The sequence below is a fragment of the Lagopus leucura genome, unplaced genomic scaffold, assembly GCF_019238085.1.
Source record: "Lagopus leucura isolate 7727_CA_CO unplaced genomic scaffold, USGS_WTPT01 Super-Scaffold_100016, whole genome shotgun sequence".
In the NCBI taxonomy this organism is placed as follows: Eukaryota; Metazoa; Chordata; class Aves; order Galliformes; family Phasianidae; genus Lagopus; species Lagopus leucura.
Window position 1 is genome coordinate 11,081,023 of NW_024962270.1, and position 20,462 is coordinate 11,101,484.

Sequence of the window (20,462 nt, forward strand, 5' to 3'; positions counted from 1 at the left end):
AAATGTCAAAACTCTTCTTAAAATTCTGAGCAACATGAACCTTTCTATGTATTTTCAAGGGGTTTGCTATTTTACATATGGAAACTCAACCTTCTGTCTGAAGCATCAGTTTACATGAAGTCCTTGTCACAACTAGATTTTATATCACAGGCCAAGTTAAGTTACTTTCAACATCTAGAGACTTGTATTGCTAAAATCTGTCCTTCCCTATCCTACCTCTCTCTAAAGGAAGGAACGCCTCTGGAAAACTTGTACAAACCTATTCCTGAGAAGTATCCACCTGCTACTTTCTGATAGCTTCCTCCTTTTCGGCTGGGAACCACATTCCAAGCAAGGACAGGTGCCACTTGTGTCACTGGTTTTAGGTTTGCCAAAGGAACGGTATGCCTACATGAAAAACATTCATGTTAGCAGCACTGCAAGAATACATTATGTGCAGGAACACAGCAACGTATGCTGAAGCAACACTACAAAAAAGAAAATAGGGAAAAGGCAAAATCATTGACTATAGGGAGCTTCGGGGGAATAAAAAAAAAGCTTGTTCTCTGAAGCACGTATTACTGTTACTTGTATGTTTTGTACATTAGAAAACATAAGGTAGGATTCAGTCCCAATGCTACTGACTTCACAGGTCAAGCCCTTTTTCCCTACATTGGTGTGCCTTCAGAAGTCTATCCGGAAGCAATTAAAGAGACAGAATTTCTGCAAAATGTAGGTAAGACTAACTGCAGATTTGGAGAAGGGCAAATGCTTTGAACAGCAAGGTGGTGAGCGTGATGAGATTCATCATAAACATCCATTATTTTCTGGGAGTACAACATAAAAGCTTCAGAGAAACTGGTAGCAGAGAATAATTTGCTATCCAGGAGTTAGGCCCAAACTGCAGAGATTCTTGAGAAGCATAAGACTTCACATAAAGCATCATAATGATTTTTGCTATTTTAAACAAGTGAATTTTTCCTGTAACATCTTAGTTGAAGAGTGATAACCAACAAAGAAGCAAGTCTCCCTCTAGCAGCCACAATTATTTCAAAGCCTCATTTCTCTTTTCTTCTTAAAGTATCTTAACAACCCTATCTTAACCATCTGTGACTGCACAGACTCCACTATAAAAAGTTCAGACATGAAACTGTCACCAGATTGCTTACTTTTCTGCCAGCTCCTCAATGAAAACAGTCACCGTGTTGCCATCCTGCCCAACTTCCTGGATATGAGCATTGTAATACTTACCTCCAGGATCCAGACGCACCTGGAGGGAGAACAAGGGAAGCCCTGAAAAAACTAAACAGCATCAGGGGACCAAATACTGCCTACAAACCAGCAAAGTTCCTACCCCCTAGCTGATTTTATGTTATGAGCTGGGCTCAGCAATATCAAATACTAACAGACCAGGCAAGATAGACAGCACCATACTACTTTAAGAAAAGAAGGAAAAGAAACAGTCTTGCAAGCAATGTGTAAACTCCTGTAAAACAGGCTTAAGAAGATGGATTTCTGCCTTCTAACTTACTTTCACACACTGTGTCAAACAGATAAGGAGGACCACTATGTAAGAACTTGAGCAGAACAAAAAATAAAGCAAGAAAGCTCTAGTGAGCAAGAAGAGTCACTACATGACTTATCAGCACCACCTCAAAGTGATTTTAAGAAGTACACCTTCACTACATACAACATGAGAACAAAAGGGAAGTTGACTTTGATTTCAGCATTTCCCAGCCACTCCTCTCTTCCCTCTCAGTTACTTAAAAGAAACCTGCTACGTTACCGTTGAGAAGGAGAAGACTGGACAGACTTGCTGGTGACTTCCAGTGAAAATCTAATAGACAACTACCTCAGTTTTGCACATACTTTGCACTTTGAGCTCCCAGTGCAGAACCTCAGCACTCACATTATTTGTATCACTGGTTCCCAATGAATTTCCAAGTAGCTTTTCATTCACGCCCAATATTTAAAGAAAGATCTTTAGAAAGAAATTTAATTAAAAACTAAAATAAAATTAATAATTACAAGACAGAAAATGAGAAAAGCCCTGGAAGATTCTATGAAGTCGTTTCATGGATTACCATGCTCCATGTGAAGTAGCTTTAGTAATTTACCATAACTGAACCTCCTTTGAGTACTAACCTGACACTTGTCTCCTAAATAGTACTGTCTCCCCGCAAACACCATGTAGTCAGTTTTTTGAAGCTCTAAAAACAAACGAATAAATAAATAAAAAGGAAAAAAGCCTAATAAATACTGTTCTTTCTTCAAGTACCCTATAAATACTTCATGATGACTCTCAATTACTAATTAAAGGCCAGGTGTGTTAACATTCCCTATGTATATATAAGCATTCCTCACCGTAATGATGAAGTAACTCTAGTTCTTAGACCATAACTACCTAAGTCATAAGAGATTAACAATATCTAGCTGATGAAGTAGTAGGCCTACTTAACCTACGTACTGCAATGCTTGTACCCTTTATGATGGTACTGTGTTAATTCAGCATTTAATACCAATCTTAAGTATGACGGACTCGTCTTGCCAGAGTACCGGTAACGCTTAGCAAAAAGGAAACATCACCCAGGAAAAAACAGAATTCCTGTATTCTCCCTTGTTTTCAGACTTCAACCTTTTCTCCCTCCCCCCCCCTTCCCCCTCCATTCCCTGCCCAGGTTCTCTGTACATCAGTACTCAACACAGATAATTAGTTACAGTACTCCATTTCAAGAATTTAATGACAATCATTATTACTTATGCAGCTGTGAAGATGCTGGAGTTCTTCAGTATGCAAAGCTCTCCAGGTCAAATATCAATGATGCCACTTCAAAATTCATCTTCCTTGGCAACTTGTTCACACACCAGCCACAGTGTATTGCCATAAAACAGCAACTATTGAACCCACAAAGACCACGAAATCTCTCTAGGATGTTCAAGCCCAGGAGAGCTGGGAAGCAAAAGACAACTCATTTCATGCGACACATCTCACTGCTAAAGTTGAGACCTTCATTATGACAGAACACAATCTATAACACTGCTTTAGGAGTCCTCAGGCATACCATTAAAAATAAACACCTGTAGGCTCAAATTTGGATGATTCCCAGCACAACTGAATAGTAACACAGAATTCTGCTCTGTACTCTGCTTAGAGTCTTGGTATTTCCTACATTATAGTCATTAAGCATCAGGAGTCAGATTTTTAGCAACCTTACAACCATTATACAACACCAAGAACAGGACCTGGTATTTTGAAATGAAACCAAGAAATAGCTCTGGTAAGAGGACATATTACCTACAAATATCAAGTGGATTAACCAATATCCTTCATACCTCCGCTGTGCTGAAAGAAGGTGTCAAAAGCATCAGATTCATACATTTAATACTGAGCTCACAGCAAAAATAAGGTTTGGATTTGAGGGCTTTTTGATTTAAAGATACCTTTTCTGCTGTCCAGCCAAACATCAAATTCCACATTTCGATAAATCTCTGGGTCCAAAGCCTTCAGCACTTTGTAGGGGAAAGGCATTTTTGAGGAATTTTCTGGAGTCTAGAAATAGAGTTGAAGTGAACTATCATTAACAAGCACATTTAAAATGTTAAGCATAATCTCTATTCTACCAACTACGGACCATTTGTCTACACCCAAATTCCCCAAACTTTCACTTCTACTATGCAGAATAAAGACCAAGAACATAAACATGAATTTAGGAATTGATGATTGTTCAACTCAGAAGCTAAGCTGACAGACTACAGAAAGATCAAAAATAGTCTTAAGAGAAACACTCTGCATTCCTTCAATTCTTTTCGAGTGAAGAGAAACTAGTTAGACCAATGAAGCCACGACTTAAAAATTGGTGGGAATTCCAGTTGTTACATCTGGAAACAGGCATCCAAAGGCCTTTTAAAACCTGTTCCAAAGATATTTACACTGTGCTCAAAATGAAAGTGGGCTGACTTGAGCCACTTTTCAGACAAGCAAACAGCAGACCAGGAAGTGTCTGCTGAGCTCAATTTCTGGAGGGAAAAAAAAAAAAAACCAACAAGCCAGACATCAGCTATAAAAGAACAAGAGGATCTCAAAAAGCAGTAAGGCTTATCCAATTCAAGAAAAACTGGCAAAAAATCAAAGGACAGGCAGACAGAAAGAAAAAAAGGAAAAAAAAAAAGCAATCTGCTTTCAAGAAGTTATTTTTAAGAAGTAGAAACATTACCCTAACGTGGGTAACATTCTGCAACAGAAGGAGAAAACACAAAACACCCAACCACACACAAGAAATTCTTCCCTCATTGCCAAACCTTTGCTTCTTCAGTGCCTTGTCTGAACTTATCTTCCACTGGATTGTCAGTATCATTGCCTTCCCAGTTATCACCTCTAAACAATTTAAAATAAGATTACAAACGATGCAATGCATAAGTTAAAATAACTAACTTTTAACTAAGGGTTAAAATAACTAACTTTTCACAAAACCTGAAAAAAGCACCATAGTGCCATCAAGTGGCAGATTTTGCCTGAAACAAAGGCTGTAAGGGAGCAGAGGACAAGTCTCTTCCTAGTTTTAAGATCATGACCCTTACCACCCTCAAACCTATCCCTAAGGATAGCCACTATTTGCATTTGGAAAGGATGAAGATGACCCCACTGAATACATCTGAACTCTCACTGCTGACTATTACACCACTCTGCTCCAGGCACTACAAAACCAATGTCACCTGAAAGCTTTTACTAACAGACACACTTTGCCTCAAGCCTTTGTGGTGACTTGTGATTAAAGAACATCAAGGTTTTCGGCAGGTACATTCGCTTCTTCCCCTCACTCCAACGGATCCAGCAGACTTCAACGATTCCCCCATTTAATTGTCTCTATGGGGTACAATTCAATTAAGGAAAAAATACAAATAGTTAATTTTCTCAATAAACTGTTGCCTGTACAAAGCTAGAGGCTGAGGAAGCTAGTAGGTCTCTCATCAAGAGAACTCTGATGACAAAGGGAAGATTTTATTTACAAACACTCATTTTACAAAGTTGCATGCAAATATAACACAGCCAGTAGCAGAGGATGTCCAATTCCATGACAATACTAAGCTCTGAAGTACACTGTCTCTTCTACACCACACTTCAGCTTTGAGCCTGTGCCACAAAACACTGTTAGTACCACATTCAAAGGAACTTGGAGAAATCAGCCTACTAACCCACTGCCCTTAGCAAGGTTTTAAACTTTATTTATTTCAACATTTCCCTGCTACCATACAATCCCCCATCAAACACTACCTCTTTCCTGATGGATTTCTGGGTACTTTTTCATGAAGACAATCGAAGTTTGTATCCTCGCTTTCTACACAGCCACTGTTTCTGTTCTTCTTGGAACCACTTCGAAACATCTCAACTGCAGACCTTAATTCTTCCTCATCCATGAGGAACACATCTTTGTACAGGATTTCATATAATACAGCTGGACAAACCAAGACAAAGCTCAGAACAAATTAATATCAGACGTACAACAGCTCCTATTTTCAAGGTAAGCATATCTTTAGGCAATATTTACTGTTACAAAACACTACATATATTGAATTCAATTAAGAAGAGGATCATAAAATAATTCAGGTGAAAAGAGACATATGGAGGGCACTTGGTTCATTATGCTACTTAACAGATAAGTATACTGAGAGTATGCGTACATTAACACAAAAAATGAGCTGCCATCTCTCGCCCTCCCTGTCTCTGGAAACCAGAATAAGCACAGCCTATAAACATACAAAAGCACACAGTCCTCTTTCATAATAAAACAAAACACAACACAATAATTTCAAATTTACCCTGGCAAATAGCAGCATTTGCTTGAAATTGTTTTGTATACACAGAGTCATAATGGCCATTGCCAGAACAGCACAGTAGTATCTGGGAAAATAAAGAAGACAAACTTTAAGGATGGAGTGACATAAAACCCAACACTTCTTACTTGATATTCTAGTTCACGTTCTATTTCATTCAATAGGCAACGTGAACTTAAGGAAACAGTAAATCTTCCAAAGATGAGTATGAAAGAGCTGTACAATCAGTTTAAAACTGGATCTTATGAATTTATTTACAAACTTTACAGCTACTATATAAACAAAAACCATTCTTTTGTATATCACAATGCATTAAACAATAAATAACATCTGTTTCCAGTTCTGCTCTGAAACCATCAGCTGCTCAAGAGGTAAAATTACCATTTATAATTATCATAAATTAAGTTACCATTTAAAACTACCATTAAAACACAAGCCATCAAATGCAGAATCTATGAAGCACACTGTGCAAGTGTCAAAGGCACACTTCCACACTTCCCCACCGGATGGACCAGAAGAGCACCTGCTGCTCTCAGTAAGTTTTAATAAGTTTTGCTCATACTAATCGACTTTACACTGCAGAACTTTGAGCACCTGCATGCTTTCTGCAACATATGCACTGATACACATAGAAGATGCATGCTTTCACATTCCATCTCAGCACAAGACCACGAATAGGTAACTGCAACTGGCAAAAGCCCTTGTGCAGCTGTTGTTAGCACAGTGCCAGCAAGGATGCCTCCAGCCACCCAGTAGGAGTCGAGATGCCAGGGCTCTTAATTTCATGTGCCTTCTGTTCCAGCAACACAGTCTCTCATCTCATGGTGAAATATGCAAAACCAGAAAGAACTATAGTGCAGTCTAATAGCAGACAACTCTTAACGAAAGCTCTGGTGGTAAAATCTTTGAGGACAAATGCTCATTCAGACCATACTGCCTGATTTTTAAAGTTAGTGGATTTTGGAATGAGGTTAATCTACACAGAGGAAAAAAAACATTTTAGGTGCAAGTGAAGCCCATATAAAGATAGCAGTGTATTAGCCAGGAACAGAAGAGCTAAAGCTGCACAGATTTCAGAACATGCTCACCATTTGAGCACACATAATAGCCCATCCAGAAATGTACACTGCAGCAACTTCACTGGCAGCACACTTGAGCTATTCACATAATTGCATGGGCATATCAATATAAGTCCAGAAAAAAACCAAGAGGGGTCAGATGGGATGTAATACAAGAAATGCTCTGTATAAGTTCCCTTTTTTTTTTTTTTAAGCTGTTTCATTAGCTCCTTCTTAATGGGTCTTGATCTATCATGTCAGCTAAATGAGTCACTTGTTAGATTAATCTGTTTCTATCAACATCCCCTCTTCAGGGAGAAAACCTCCACATCTCAGCTGACTTTTAGATGAGAGGCACCAGGATTGGGGAGAATGCCTTCTCACATATGCTCTATTTAGTGTATACACTATAGTTAGTGCACATCTCATTCTGCTCTTCCAAAACTCAACCTGAGTATCTCACTGTATCTAGTCAGTTCAGCCCACTTTCCACTAGGAAGCGTTTTCACTCAGCAAAAATTCAGAAAAATGAGATAGTATTCTGGAATTATGTTACCTCTTCCCATTAAAATTAGACTTGTTTCCAACAATGAGCAGTTGTTATAAAAAGATCAACAGGGGAACAGCACACAATCAACCCTCAGTAGCAAAGCTACTACAGTTTGATTAAATCTTGTGCAAATAATGTGCTTCCACCATGAGCAGAAGTCAGCTCTGGGAGTTTGTTCTTAAATGCACAAGGGAAGACTGAGTTAGAGCACAACTCCAGTAGGAAGTTTTCACAATTAAGTGGGACCAGAGGTATCTAGGAGTCAGGGGTAGGGACAAGAAATTGTCTCAGTTCTCCTCACCTTGTCTTCAAAGCCATTGTCTGTAGCATAAGTGGGTGGCCTTCCAGGGTACCGGTACAGAATAAAGTCTCGACTAGGTAAGCAGAGGAAAAATAAGTCTTGAAAGGGTGCACTTTCAGAAGTGTATTATAAAGAAGGCTGAAAGGAGCAGTCTGGATATTCCACTGTTTTTTTGTTTGTTTTTTACAGAGAAACACTGAATCAGAACATTTTCCCTGACAAATGAGTGCTATCATAAAGCAATAGCTAGATGAGCAAATGACACTCATCTTGTGGAAAAGAATCTGGAAAGGACAGCTACATCTAATCATAGATTATTACACCCATCGTATTAGATCAAGTACTTCTGCCCAATGGCAGAGTGCCCAACCAATAAAACAATTAAATTCAGATGATTCCATCACACTTCAGAAGGATTACAACCTCAATATAGGAATCTGGTTAAGTCTTGCAAAAGTTCCATTTGCTCCTTCAGTAAGGAAAAAGAACCAGCCTGCAAAGAAAGCGTTCTTCCTTTTAATCAGTGGAAATGCATTGTGCTTGCACAGGGACAGCAGCATTCGTTTTTAACAAGACCACCAGCACCTGTACAGGCTTATGCTGCCCTTGAAGAAAGCAGTAGGCGTTCCATATTGAGCAGAGCAATCGTTCCACACAACTAGAGCTCTCAAGAACACCTACACTGAGTTTTAAGCGTGCTTCTAACTACCGCAGCATTCCACTACACAGAACTCCTACTTCTTTCACCTGCTCCCCATTCCTCAACCAATGAAAGGCAACACTTTACTGAATTTACGATTAGCTAAAGAATAACAAATACTACCGGAAATCCACCCTATTAGAACAGGAGCTGTGATGGCACTCATTTACAAGTTAATTGAACTAACTTCTTTAGGGTTGCATTCTTACTATGTTTCACAAATGAGTGCTCCAGCAACAAACAAAAGGTTCCGGGGGGAAAAAGGCCAGAACTCAAAACAATTGACAGTCCAAAACTAAGTGAAACTTAAGAAAAAAAAAAGAGAAAGACTTACTTGTAGATCACTGATAAAGCACTTATTTCCAGCTGGCCAGCACTTTCCTATGTGGGATTAGGAGATTACAAGAGGTAGAAGAGCCATCTTCAACACTAGGAACTCTATACTAGCTCTCCACAGTATTGAAACAACGATAAAATTTAGTTAAGTTTATTCAGATAAATTCAGTTAGATAAAGCAAATAAACAATGAACTGAGAGTTGAGACATCGGGATATCCAGGAAAAAAAGTGTATTTCTCCAATGTGGAATGGCCATGGTTACCAAACTGATGGCTAAAGATAATGCTAGTTCTGGCAGCCACCCTTAAATACAGCACTCAAGAATTGTGGGGTTTTTAGGTTTTTTTCAATTGAATTTTTTTTTTAAAAAAAAAAGCACTGTTTCAGAGACTGCAGTATTTACCATACTTTCTAGTTTAAGAGTATAAAGAAACAAGAATTAGAACTGTACACTTCAAGGCTGAGGCTAAGGAAGAAAAAAGGAGCTGCAGAGTCCAGTAAACACATATGATATGGTATAGAGCCCATATTTTCCTTTTTTTAAAAAAGGAAATTGCAGCTACAAATAAGGCCTACAAATATGCCTCAGCTTTATTTTCCACTCTGCACAGATAGCTTCTTTGCACCCAAATTCACCACTAAAACACACACACACACACATGCATATAAATACTCATTACAAAAACATAATATTCCCTATGGAAATGAAACCTCAGGACTGAGGTCTATCTAGTGAAAAAAAACAAACGGTATTGAAAACATTATCCAACTACTTCCCTGTTCTGGTCAACTCAGAATTTAATATCTACACAAGTGCTAGATCGTTCTTACCTTTGGATCTCCCAGTCGTTCAAGGTATTTCTCAAATGATCCCTCCACATACTTTCAAGAAAAACAAAAAAGAAAATAAGAACTTAGCCAAATTAAACAAACAAAAACGTTTAAAACTAAACATTGTGTCAAAGAAACATCATTACTGGCTGTTGAACAGGACATCCACTGCTGGCTGAGAGAGCAGGGGTATGCACAGAGCAAACACAGCACTGGTCTCTCCAGTTGTATCACTTCAGGCTCTGGTCTGCCTGGGGAATTACTTCAGCTGTTCCCTGTCTCAAGGCACAAGGACGATTCGGGTGTATCAGGGTAGAGAGATACCAAGAGGTCCTCAGAAGCTTAAGAACATAAGTCTGAAAAAGACTCAGCAATTCATTTCCCTCCTAGATTAAGCACTTAAACTGACCGCAGGGAAAGAAAAAAAAACCCGCGGCCCTAAAACTGCACAACCCGAGAAAACAAATCTCAGCTGTTCTGTTTTCGTTTCTCAGCACCTGAATTGTGGCATCATTAATTAAAACGTCTCAGCCTCAGCTGCAGGCAAGTGCCTCCCTAGCCGAAGGGTGGCTGCAAGTAAGCAAAGTACAAAACGTTACAGAAGTTGCTATTAAAATTCTGAGAATCATAAAAACAAAGTTATTCTGCAGAGGACCACAGAACTTCGCCCGCGGCTTGTGTTTTCAAGGGAAACCTGGAACCCTGTACCAGCCCAGAACACAACCGGGACTGCAAGCTATCTGCTGTTGACATTTGTGGGTCCTCTGTAGGTAACTCCTGTCTGCGACTAGCAAATAGCAGAAGCATCTCAATGCTGTTAGGATCGTAACAGCTCTACGGGTTTCTCACATCATCAGTTCTATGCTGCTTGTGCCACAGATGACGTCCTACACGAGTAACCTCTGGCCATCTAGTTCATACCAGCAGCTTTATGATTTCAGGAGCTCCAGCACCACGAGGCGACACGGAACACCTCCCAGCCACACCGGGCTGAAGGCAGCACGTGTACACGGAGGTGCTCACGGCCAGCCGCCCCGCTATTTCCAATGTACGTTCGCTGAAGCGCACAAAAACACACAAACAAACAAACAGTACTTACGGATTCAAAGTTACGCTGGTTTTGCCTCATAAACGAGACGCAAGCTTTCCTCACCTCCATGTGATGAATTTGGCACAAAAACAGCTGAAAAACAACGTTCCGTGAGAACGAAGAAGAAAGCCGCCGAGTAAACTGTCTCGCCGCTCCCAGGGCCGGCAGCGGCAGGCGCCGCACCTACGGACGGGCGGCCCCACACGCGCTCCCGGGCCGCATCCCCCCCTACCCCCCAGCCGACCCCCCAGCCGACCCCGGCCCGCCGAGGGCCCCACCTGCTCCGAGATGGCTCTGAAGAGGCAGGAGGCGTCCTTCGCCGTCAGCTTGCGGTACAGGCCGAGACTGCCCAGGTACTCGTCCATAGTCACCTCGCTGAGCGACTTCTGCCCGAAGTACTTCTTCCAGCCCTTCTGCATCGTGCCGGGAAGGCGGCGGGATCGAGGCTCCTCGCATAGCACTGGGGAGGGCGGCGGAGGCCGCCAATGAGGGTCGACGCTCGGCGCGCCCAGGTGCGGCCGCTCCCGCTGTCGGGCCCGCCTCGAGCGCGGGGATCTCGTGCCCGGCTCCGTGCGGGGGCCGCTGCTGCCGCCCGCCCCCTGCTGGGGTTGCACGGTGGAGCTCGTTAGGGAAACGCCTAGTATACCTGCTCGTAATTGCGACTCGAAGCTGCGCTCGGGCACGAGAAGCGCCGGTTCAGGAGTTTGTTTCGCCCGTCTTAAGCGTAGCAAGAAAACCACCAAACAAGGTACTGCTAAGTCGGGCCGCCAGCACCGCGTACACGGGCAGTTCTCTCGCCCTGCACACCGAGTAGCCCGCACGGACGTTGTTAAGTTCAAACCCTCTTTACTTTTAAAAGTCTTTACCTAGATACATCGATGGCAGCAAAACAGTTGAATTTCCTTACATTAAATAGGAAGCTCCAGTCAGCATCGAGCAACCAAGGCGTTTCCCTCACCGCAGCCAAACAGGTAACGATGCGATAACGCGCCCTTTCAGCCCCATTCTCCTCCTCCCATCGCCACGATTTACTCAGAAGGCAGCAGTTAATTACCCACGCCCCGGCCTCTCAGCTCAGCACGTTCCCCTTACATCTTTCACTTAAGTTCTCTTTCCACTCCCAGTGTAACCACGTGAAACAAGAGCATCAACAAGGCATCCGCAGAACCCAGCGGGAGGGCACTGCCATTAGCGCTAGGCAACGAGATACACCGCTACGTGCAGACTCTCTGCTAAGAAACAATTTAGCTTGGAGGCATTACCGAGGCTTTGGCGACGCACGTAACTGCTGGCGCACGGAGACACCCGGTCTCCTGACTGAGCAAGCACTGGCACACAAGACTGGCTTAGACAAGTTATTAAATCTTGTTCAGAAAGTGAACAGAAAGAAGAAAAAAGCTGTATTTTTCAGTACCGAAATATCACTAAAGCATGTGTATAAAATCGAGAATAAGTTGTATTTATGAATTAGTTTTGTATCCTTTTTTAGTGAGTTATTCTCACAGAAATACATTATTTTCACAGAATTTAGTTTGTGAACTAGTCACAGAAGACATACACATTCTGTTGCAGACACTGTTTATTAAAAACATTGTGGTTATGAAAGAAATGCCCCTTAATCCTGCAAAATAAACTTCTGCATTGTTTCTTTCACATACTTGTTGCACAATCAAAGTAACCCAACTAAACTGGGAGAAGATCAAACCTGACCATTCACAAATGCCTAGCACTGTCTATACAAATATTAACATTTGTCCAAGATTACTGTCCTTAGAGTGAAACTGAATGCCCTGGTAACACTACTGGTGTGTACAGAATTGCTTGCAGGAAGATTTTACAAAAGCTGATCCTTCTGCAGTAAAATTCTAAATTGTGAATTACCCCTTCAAGGCAAACAATGAAAACAAAAAATTCAACTTGCAAAAGGAAGAAGCAAAGGATGATTCCTTTCTCTAAACCATGCTCTGATCTAGCTTTAGCTTTAACAGTAGCAAAAGCAAATGAGACTGGATGCTACATGTCCTGTCCAGTATTCATGACTTGCATCATCAGGATCTACATTCACAGGGCTCCAGCTGAATGAAACATTATTTCACGTTTTTCATTGGTACAAACTTAGGTCAGGTATTTCACTCTTCATTTCTTCTAAGACATCTCTTAATTGCCTGACCAGCAACTCCTCCAGAATGGATGTGTTTATATTAACAAATAAATAAACTAATCCAGAAGTCCAAATATGCTTCTTCTTCTACCAGGTCAGTCAACTTGGAGTTCATACTCTCCCCTCCTTTTTGGCATGTGCTCTTTTAAGCATTAATATAGATTACTTTGAACTGGAACTGAACTGGAAACCATCAGTTGATATTAACAGGCATTTTCTTTGAATTTGTCCCAGCTGGTGGAATCTTTAAGCATGGAAGGTCTCACTGAGAGATGAGAATGGTTTTATTATGGCCTTTTTATTCCTCAAAATTGTTTATTCACACCCAGCAACTTTATCCAAAAACAAAGCAAACTTTTCTGGTTGTCCAGGAGGAAAAGGTTTCAAAGTTGACAAGTCCATTGACTGCAGTGTCTCCACAAGTGTGCTGTAAAAACAAATGAAACAAACAAACAAAAAAAAAGTTCATTCCAAAGGAGATTTCCCTCCCTGCCCCTCATTTTCTTTCTTTCATACTACTTTAACACTGAAACATGTTCTTTCAAACTACTATAAAACTAAAAATAAGGACTTAAGCTGAAATGAAAAAAGACTGCACAATTTAGTGAGCCCCAGCCATCACTTGCAGAACACACGTCAACATAAGGCACAGCTTTCATGGGCCACTCAGCTCTGACTTTTTAGTCTTCCATGGCTGCAATGATGGTAGACTGAACAAAGCCTGAGAATCTCCCAGTATGGTTTATGGTGAATTCATCCCATGTGAATACATGGCGTTAGTCCTCCACTCAACACTGCCAGAGATAACAGCTGAATCAATCTGTTAGCATTCAATTATCAGACTGCAAATAAGTTCAAATGCTAAGCACTGTTCAAAACTGAAATAAAAATGCCTTTCTGTTCCCAAGTTACAGACCTTCGGTTATAGCTCTTCTGGAACATGCGAAATCCTATTTGCAGGGCAAAAGAACGAGATGCAGAATAAAGAACAGGAATTGCATTTCCTCTGCTTTCAGTTAAAAGGCCATTTGTTGTTTACAGAGTGCAACGGATCATAAACAATCATAAGTAAAGAGGAAACAGCCAGATACGGTCAAAACCAAGATAGCAAATGAAACTAATAGAAGCCAGGATGAACACAAACAAAAGGAGCTGCACTTTTCTTTTTTTCTTTTTCCTTAAGTGAAGATAGCAAGTCAGTGAAATTCCCTGTCAAACGATGTGATGTGGTGGATGGACAAAATTTGGTTAAAAGGACAACTTGCTAAGTACATGGAAGACAGGCGTATTTGAAGCTACTAACCCTACAGCACCTGGCTTAGGTCATTCCTGAATCAAACTACTCAAGTGTTAGTGGGAAAATAATAGAAAGAAATGCTTTTCATTCTTGTCCTATATATGGCCACTGCAGATGGGATACTGAGCTTCATGGACTTCTGATCCATATCAGTAAAGGCCATTCTTATGTTATTTTTTTTCCTAAATACTCCAGATATTTTCATTTTTCTTATGCAGTCAATTTCAGAGCACTTCAGAAGAGAAGTCTACATGACAATACAATTAAATTGAGTACTAAGTCTGTAGGGAGCAGGTTACTCCTTGTAGCTTGTGGTTTTCAACTGTTGGTTGTAGTAGTTGCAGGATTGAAAAAAGTATTAAACAGGAAAGAAAGGACAGATAAAATGAGTTAACAAAATCACATAATTGTAAGGGTTAAAAGGGACCTCTGGACATCATGAAGTACAACCCCTCTGCTAAAGCAGGTTCCCTACAGGTTACACAAAAAGGCAACTTGGCAGGTCCTGAAAATTTCCACCACCTCTCTGGGCAGTCTGTTCCAGTGCTCCATCATTCTTACAATAGAGTTCTTTCTCATGTTTTTATGGAACTTCCTGTGTTCCAGTTTCTGTGTTGCTCCTTGTTCTATTGTTGCTCACCACCAAATAGAGTCTGCTCCCCATCAACTTGACTCCCACACTTCAGATATTTATAAACAGTGTTAAGATCCCCTCTCAGCCTTCTCTTCTCCAGACTGAACAACCCCAAGTCTCTCAGCCTTTCCTCATACAGGAGATGCTCCAGGCCCCTCATCATCTTTGTGGTCCTCTGCTGGACTCTTTTTTGAACAGGGGGGCTCAGAACTGGACACAGTTCTATATGTGGCCTCACCGGGGCAAAGTAAAAGGGGTAGAATCACCTCCACTGACCTGCTGGACGTACCCTTCATGATCTGACCCCAGGATACTGTTGGCCTTGGTCACAAGGGCACACTGCTGGCTCACAGCCAACCTCTTATCAACCAGGATCCCCAGGTCCTTCTCCCCAGATCACTTTGCCAGCAGGTCACCCCTAACCTGTACAGGACTCTGTCTATGGAAAATCCACCCTGCAAATAAATGAAAGACAAGCACCCCTGAGATCTGCGCCCAGTGAGGAAGCTTACTGAGGTACATGGTTAGTGTGATTTTGTTACAGAGAAAGATGTAAGTTTTCTTGCTACATTCTCAATACTGTAATAACAGTTATGCCCCTGAGCACTGCATTGGGTTGGACAGCCACAGCAGCTCCATACCTGCAGTTACAATAGAAGACGTGTCCATCTTTGTGGAGCTGACGTGCCAGCTCCAGCTGATGATTGTCCATCAGCTTCTCATTTATCACCACAAGCAGCGGCTTTCCTTCCTCTAGAGTCTCCAAACAGCTACCTGCACCTGCAGGAGAAGCAGAAAGCAATCAGCGTTTGCAGCTGATTGAAACATCGCCCTACTCGCTCCTGAAGCATCAGAGACTCCTGAACGTGAACATTTTATCCCCACAACTTTCCACCGCGGACACGAGCATCCAATGCCAGCTCAGCCCGGTGTCTCACAGCGCGGGCCACCACCAACCTCCCCGCCCGCCCCCAGGAGCACACCTCGGCTACCCGCCGGGTCCCACCTGCGTGGCTTATGACCAGGTCGGCGCTCCGCAGGTCCTCAGCCAGCGACTCCTTGAAGCGGAACACTTCCCGCACGAAGGCCGGGCCGTGCTGAGGGGCGGGCTGCAGCGCGCCCCGCCCGATCTGCAGCACCAGCTGTCGGCAGCCGCGGCTCCGCAGCACCTGCGGCGGAGGAACGGAAGCAGGGGATAGGCCGCGGCCCAGGACTGTCAGCGCCTCCCGTTCCCTGCGGAACGACTCCCACCTCCCGCCCTCCGCGCGGCTTCGCGCTTCTCCCCACAGCCGCCCCGCGCAGGCGCGCGGCTGAGGCACGGCCGTGAGGGGCGGGCTGGGACCCTGCTTCTCCTCCTCCTGCCGTTCCACCTCCTCACCTCCTCGGCCGCAGGGGAGGAAACAGTCGCGATCAGCTCGTCGAAACTGGTAGTGCCCACGGTGACGAAGACGGACTTCATGGCCTGCGACAGCACGCTCCGCCAGCGGTCGAGCTGCGCCTCGGCTGCGGGCAGACGGGCGCCAGAGGGCGCTCCAGGCCCGTCCCGGCACTTCCCAAAATGGCGGCCGGCTGAGGGGCGGCTCCCGCTTTCCAGCTCCGCCCGGTCCCGCGCGGGGGAAGGGGCAGTGCAGGTGCGGATTTTCACAGAAGAAAAAAAGTACATTGAAAAAGGGATTCCGCTCTATGAACTTTTCTCTTCACGTGTTATTTTATTACTTGGGGTCCGCTGTAACCAGCTGTGGGACCGCTCACAACCTGCCGCTCCCACATCACAGCTGCCTGTTCTTTAATGGCTGTAACTGACCCGGGCCAGGAGGGGATCCCCGGGTTTATCCCATCCCTCCTGTGACACTGACTTGCTTCGAGAATTGCTGCCTTTGTAGATGCTACTGCCCCTTCTCCAGGAGTTCAACTCTCAGAATTGAATTTGCTGAGAGCACTAACACAGATACTGCTGCACACTGGTGTAAGTGAGGTCTGGAGCCTCACAGCAGGGACTTCAGTGACAGGATGGATGCTTTCCCAGCTGGAGAGCTGAAGCACCATGGGGAGTCTTGGGTGTCAGACACTGGAAAGCTAACACAGTGAAATGCTCTCAGGAAAACAGTCTCTGAGCTTGATGTTAGTGAAGAAAACATGAGCTATCTAAGTAAGGTAGACTAAGACATACACAAAATAGGAAACTAAGGAATCACCAGCTCATGTCAGTGGGCTTTTGCTGAACTGGTCTCCTCAGCATAAAGATTTTTAATAATTTTGGCTATGTACTGTGCCCAGACCCTCCCCTCTTAAAAAAAAAGATCATAGATACTGTCATAGACAGAGGAGATAAAAATGCATAACACATTCTGATTGCAACTCAGGAGAAAACAAAGGGAAATCAGGACTAGGAGTTCTAATCTCCCGACTTCTTTTTCTCACTTTGCCACTGACCAGTGGTAGCACCTTGAGGAGGTGTTCATCTTTATGCATCTGCAAGGTTGCATTTAGCAGCTTATCTCCCTGATTAGATTGATGCTCATAGAATTAAGTCATTTTAAAAAACATCAAATTCTTATATTTATTTTTCCCTCTTATTTCCCATTAAAAATGGCCTTTTGAAATATGTATGATTGGTATCTGAATACAGGTAGGTTTCCTTACTCCCTATTGCCTTTTCTCTAAGTGCACCTGTTTCTGTTGATGTTTCAGGCAGATCTTACTGCCTTCTTAAGACAACTGATGAAAAGTGCTCCCTTGAACAAGTGCATGTCAGCTCCCTCTGGGCTGTGATTCCAGGAGCCAGGGATAGGAAATCAGGAAGGAGCTGAGAAGGGAGATGGAAGCCTTTTCTGGAAAACATACTGTTCATTGCTAAGCTGCTTTAAATCAGTTGTGAAGATGAAGTCAGTAGTAGATTTATTACCTCAGGTAGATTTTCCCTTTTGATGAAATCCTGTTGTGGAGAGAGAAAATGCTTATTTTCCACACAAATGAAGGAAAACAACAAAACATACAACAAAACAAACGTAAAATGTGTTAAAACATAACTCCTGTTATCCTCTTGCATAAAGGGAACCGGCAGCTTTCTTAAGTGTAACACAGCATATAGTCCTATGAAGAGAAAGCTACTCAAGTTAGATATCTAAATCTATTTATTCCCTGAATTAAGTTTAATATATGCAGTCACAGCTGTATGCATTGCTGAGCATTCCAAGAAGGATGTAGAGAAGATCAAGCCAATCCTGAGGATACCTCTGATTGCCATGTTAATGGCTCATTCACAATGCTCATTAGCCCCCTGTTGTTTCCATTTAGCATAATAAGCTACATTAAAATTTACTTTTTGATTAAAGCAAATGGTACTAATGGTAGACACAGGAAAAGGGTACTTTATCTCGAGAAACATGTTGTTAAGCAGAACAATATCAGTCCTGAGTGCTCAGGGCCTTAGTGGCAGCCACCAGCCTCATGCTGCTCTTTATGCTCTCTCCCAGGCAAAGGAAGCCAGATGCTAAGAAGAAATGCAACACAAGCTAGGCAAAAACCTCACCGACAGGGTGCAGCCCAGGTGCTCCAGAGAAAGGTAACCAGAGCAGCTACAACAAGTCCAGTCAGCAGTTTAGTAGCCATTGGTGAAAATAAGGTAACAAGATATCTCCAAGGTTAAACTGGGAAACCTAAACAGCAACTCAAAAACAAAACTAAGAGGGAAACCATCTCAGTTCTCAACTTAGAGCCACAGCTTTAAGCAAAGCTTCTCCTACCTATTGTATGTCCTCCTACACAACACCACAACCATCAGAGGTTGTGGGATAAAGGTTCCAGGTGAGGCTGGTCAAGTCAGTCAAAACATATTAGTGTCATTTAGGGGCCTGGCAGTGATTAATAGGAAGTGAGAGTCTAGAATGATAGAAAGAACACTAAATTTGCAAGTGCATCAGGAATGAATGCCAACACATCTATAAACCCTTCTGAGAAAAGATAAGGGTTAATGAAATTTTTTTCAATAAGGATAGAATTTAAATATTTTGAAATGCTTTCTTTTCTACTGCATTATTTGATATTTGGTTAGGTTTCTGTAGTTTAGCAAGTTACTTCTTGTTTGTAATTAACATACTGTATAATCAATGGATATTAAGATATAATAATCACAAAATAAACAAAAGAGTTAGGCGAAGTAGACTATGATAACAAAAGAGAATAAATGGAAGGCTTACCCTTATGCTAGGCTCACCCACAAAACACCAGCAGAGCAGATCTCCAGAAGAGATCCTTCCCCACTGGTAGCCAGCTCTTCAATAGGTCTAGGAGGGGTGCAGCCAGGCTCCACCCCTTCTGGCAGCACAGCTGAATTGCCTTCACCTGTGCTCCTCTGGCTGGCTCATGGCTCACCTCAGGTGATCAATCAGAGGTTCAGGCCGTGACTCAGCAGTTCCCATACACATACTATAACTCAGCAGTTGCAGGCTTTTGCTCTGCACAAGTAATATGTAAATCCATCGTGGTGAGGTACATCCATGCATTCATTCTGCAGTTACAACAAGTTTAGACTGGTTGTCACTATTCCTCAGCTATGATCTTGATTTCAGCTATCCAGTAGTAACTTAAAGTTCCTATGAACTAAGGCACTCCCCAGAAAACATTCCATATATGAGCAGCAAGTTGTTTATACTTTTCCTATTTGTTCCTTCAAATTTCAATATGCATATAAGGTAAAATGAAGATGCTTTTAATAGTTAGTCTTTCTGATGCTTAAGTGAGAAATTGGAGTGAAGGCTGCCCAGTATGACCATAAGTTAAATTCCACTTTCTTAACAATGCTTTGGGAGACTCACAATTTAAATGAAATACTGAAAGTTTAGGAAGATACTATTTTATACTGTTTTAACTAACAATAAACACAAGCAGGTCAAGGGAAAAACAAACAACAATCACTACCTCTTCTTCAGAATTTTGGAAGAATTCTTATTATTAAAGTAGTGCTTTTCATCTTCTAAGAGGTAGAAGATCTGATTGCACAAGAGCATAACACTTGAAGGACATTTAACTACACTCAGCAGGTTCCTAAAACAGATCTAATGTTACTAGTCAAATAGCAGCAGTCTTTCAGCATATTCAAAAATATCAGAGTAAGCACCTGTGCAGTTGAAGGAGCAGCACAGTTAGGATTATACTTTACAGGCATTATGGTTGGAAAGATTATCACAGTTAAAAACAAAAAAAAAAAAAACCCAGCCAAAGAAGAAATGTTCACCTATATCCTAGGCTTACAGTAGAAAACTCCAAAAAGGAGGAATCTCTGGAAAAAAGCCCTTCTCTAGGGCCAGTCAGCCCTTAAATGGGGTCTAGGAGGGGTGGAGCCAGGCTGAATTGCCTTCACCTGTGCTCCCATGGCTGAGTCCTTGCCTCAGGTGATCAATCAGTGATTCAGGCTGTGACTCTACAGTTCACATACAGCACCTATTAACAGAGAATCCTGAACACATAATCATTTTTTTTAGACCTCGTGGAAAACATTTGTAGGGAAAACTATTAGGCTGTGGCCTGAACTGACGATTGGACACCCAGTATAGGGGTGTGGCTGGCCCAGGAAGTACAGGTGCAAACAATTGACCTGTGCTTCCCACCTGAGTGGAGGCAGTGGAATGGGTCCACCCCCAACCAGAGTCATTTAAGAGTTAGCCTCTGAGAGGAGATTATCTGGCTGGA

The 20,462-nt window shown here is 42.4% G+C and overlaps 1 protein-coding gene across 1 annotated transcript in view; it reads right to left on the reverse strand.

Annotated features, from left to right (window-relative positions):
* The window catches only part of ALG13 (ALG13 UDP-N-acetylglucosaminyltransferase subunit), a 29,587-nt gene extending 13,291 nt beyond the window's left edge, over nucleotides 1-16,296 (reverse strand). The window contains exons 1-17 of the mRNA XM_042876783.1: nucleotides 16,150-16,296; nucleotides 15,778-15,940; nucleotides 15,413-15,551; nucleotides 13,166-13,267; nucleotides 12,697-12,754; nucleotides 10,958-11,545; nucleotides 10,689-10,772; nucleotides 9,590-9,640; nucleotides 8,755-8,801; nucleotides 7,721-7,793; nucleotides 5,797-5,878; nucleotides 5,252-5,432; nucleotides 4,279-4,354; nucleotides 3,421-3,529; nucleotides 2,125-2,189; nucleotides 1,149-1,249; nucleotides 260-387 (exon numbers count right to left, since the gene is read on the reverse strand). Of these exons, the coding sequence (XP_042732717.1) occupies nucleotides 260-387; nucleotides 1,149-1,249; nucleotides 2,125-2,189; nucleotides 3,421-3,529; nucleotides 4,279-4,354; nucleotides 5,252-5,432; nucleotides 5,797-5,878; nucleotides 7,721-7,793; nucleotides 8,755-8,801; nucleotides 9,590-9,640; nucleotides 10,689-10,772; nucleotides 10,958-11,545; nucleotides 12,697-12,754; nucleotides 13,166-13,267; nucleotides 15,413-15,551; nucleotides 15,778-15,940; nucleotides 16,150-16,230 (2,128 nt within the window). The 5' untranslated portion in view covers nucleotides 16,231-16,296. The remainder of the gene's footprint in view (nucleotides 1-259; nucleotides 388-1,148; nucleotides 1,250-2,124; nucleotides 2,190-3,420; nucleotides 3,530-4,278; nucleotides 4,355-5,251; nucleotides 5,433-5,796; nucleotides 5,879-7,720; nucleotides 7,794-8,754; nucleotides 8,802-9,589; nucleotides 9,641-10,688; nucleotides 10,773-10,957; nucleotides 11,546-12,696; nucleotides 12,755-13,165; nucleotides 13,268-15,412; nucleotides 15,552-15,777; nucleotides 15,941-16,149) is intronic.
* Nucleotides 16,297-20,462: the final 4,166 nt, after the last annotated feature.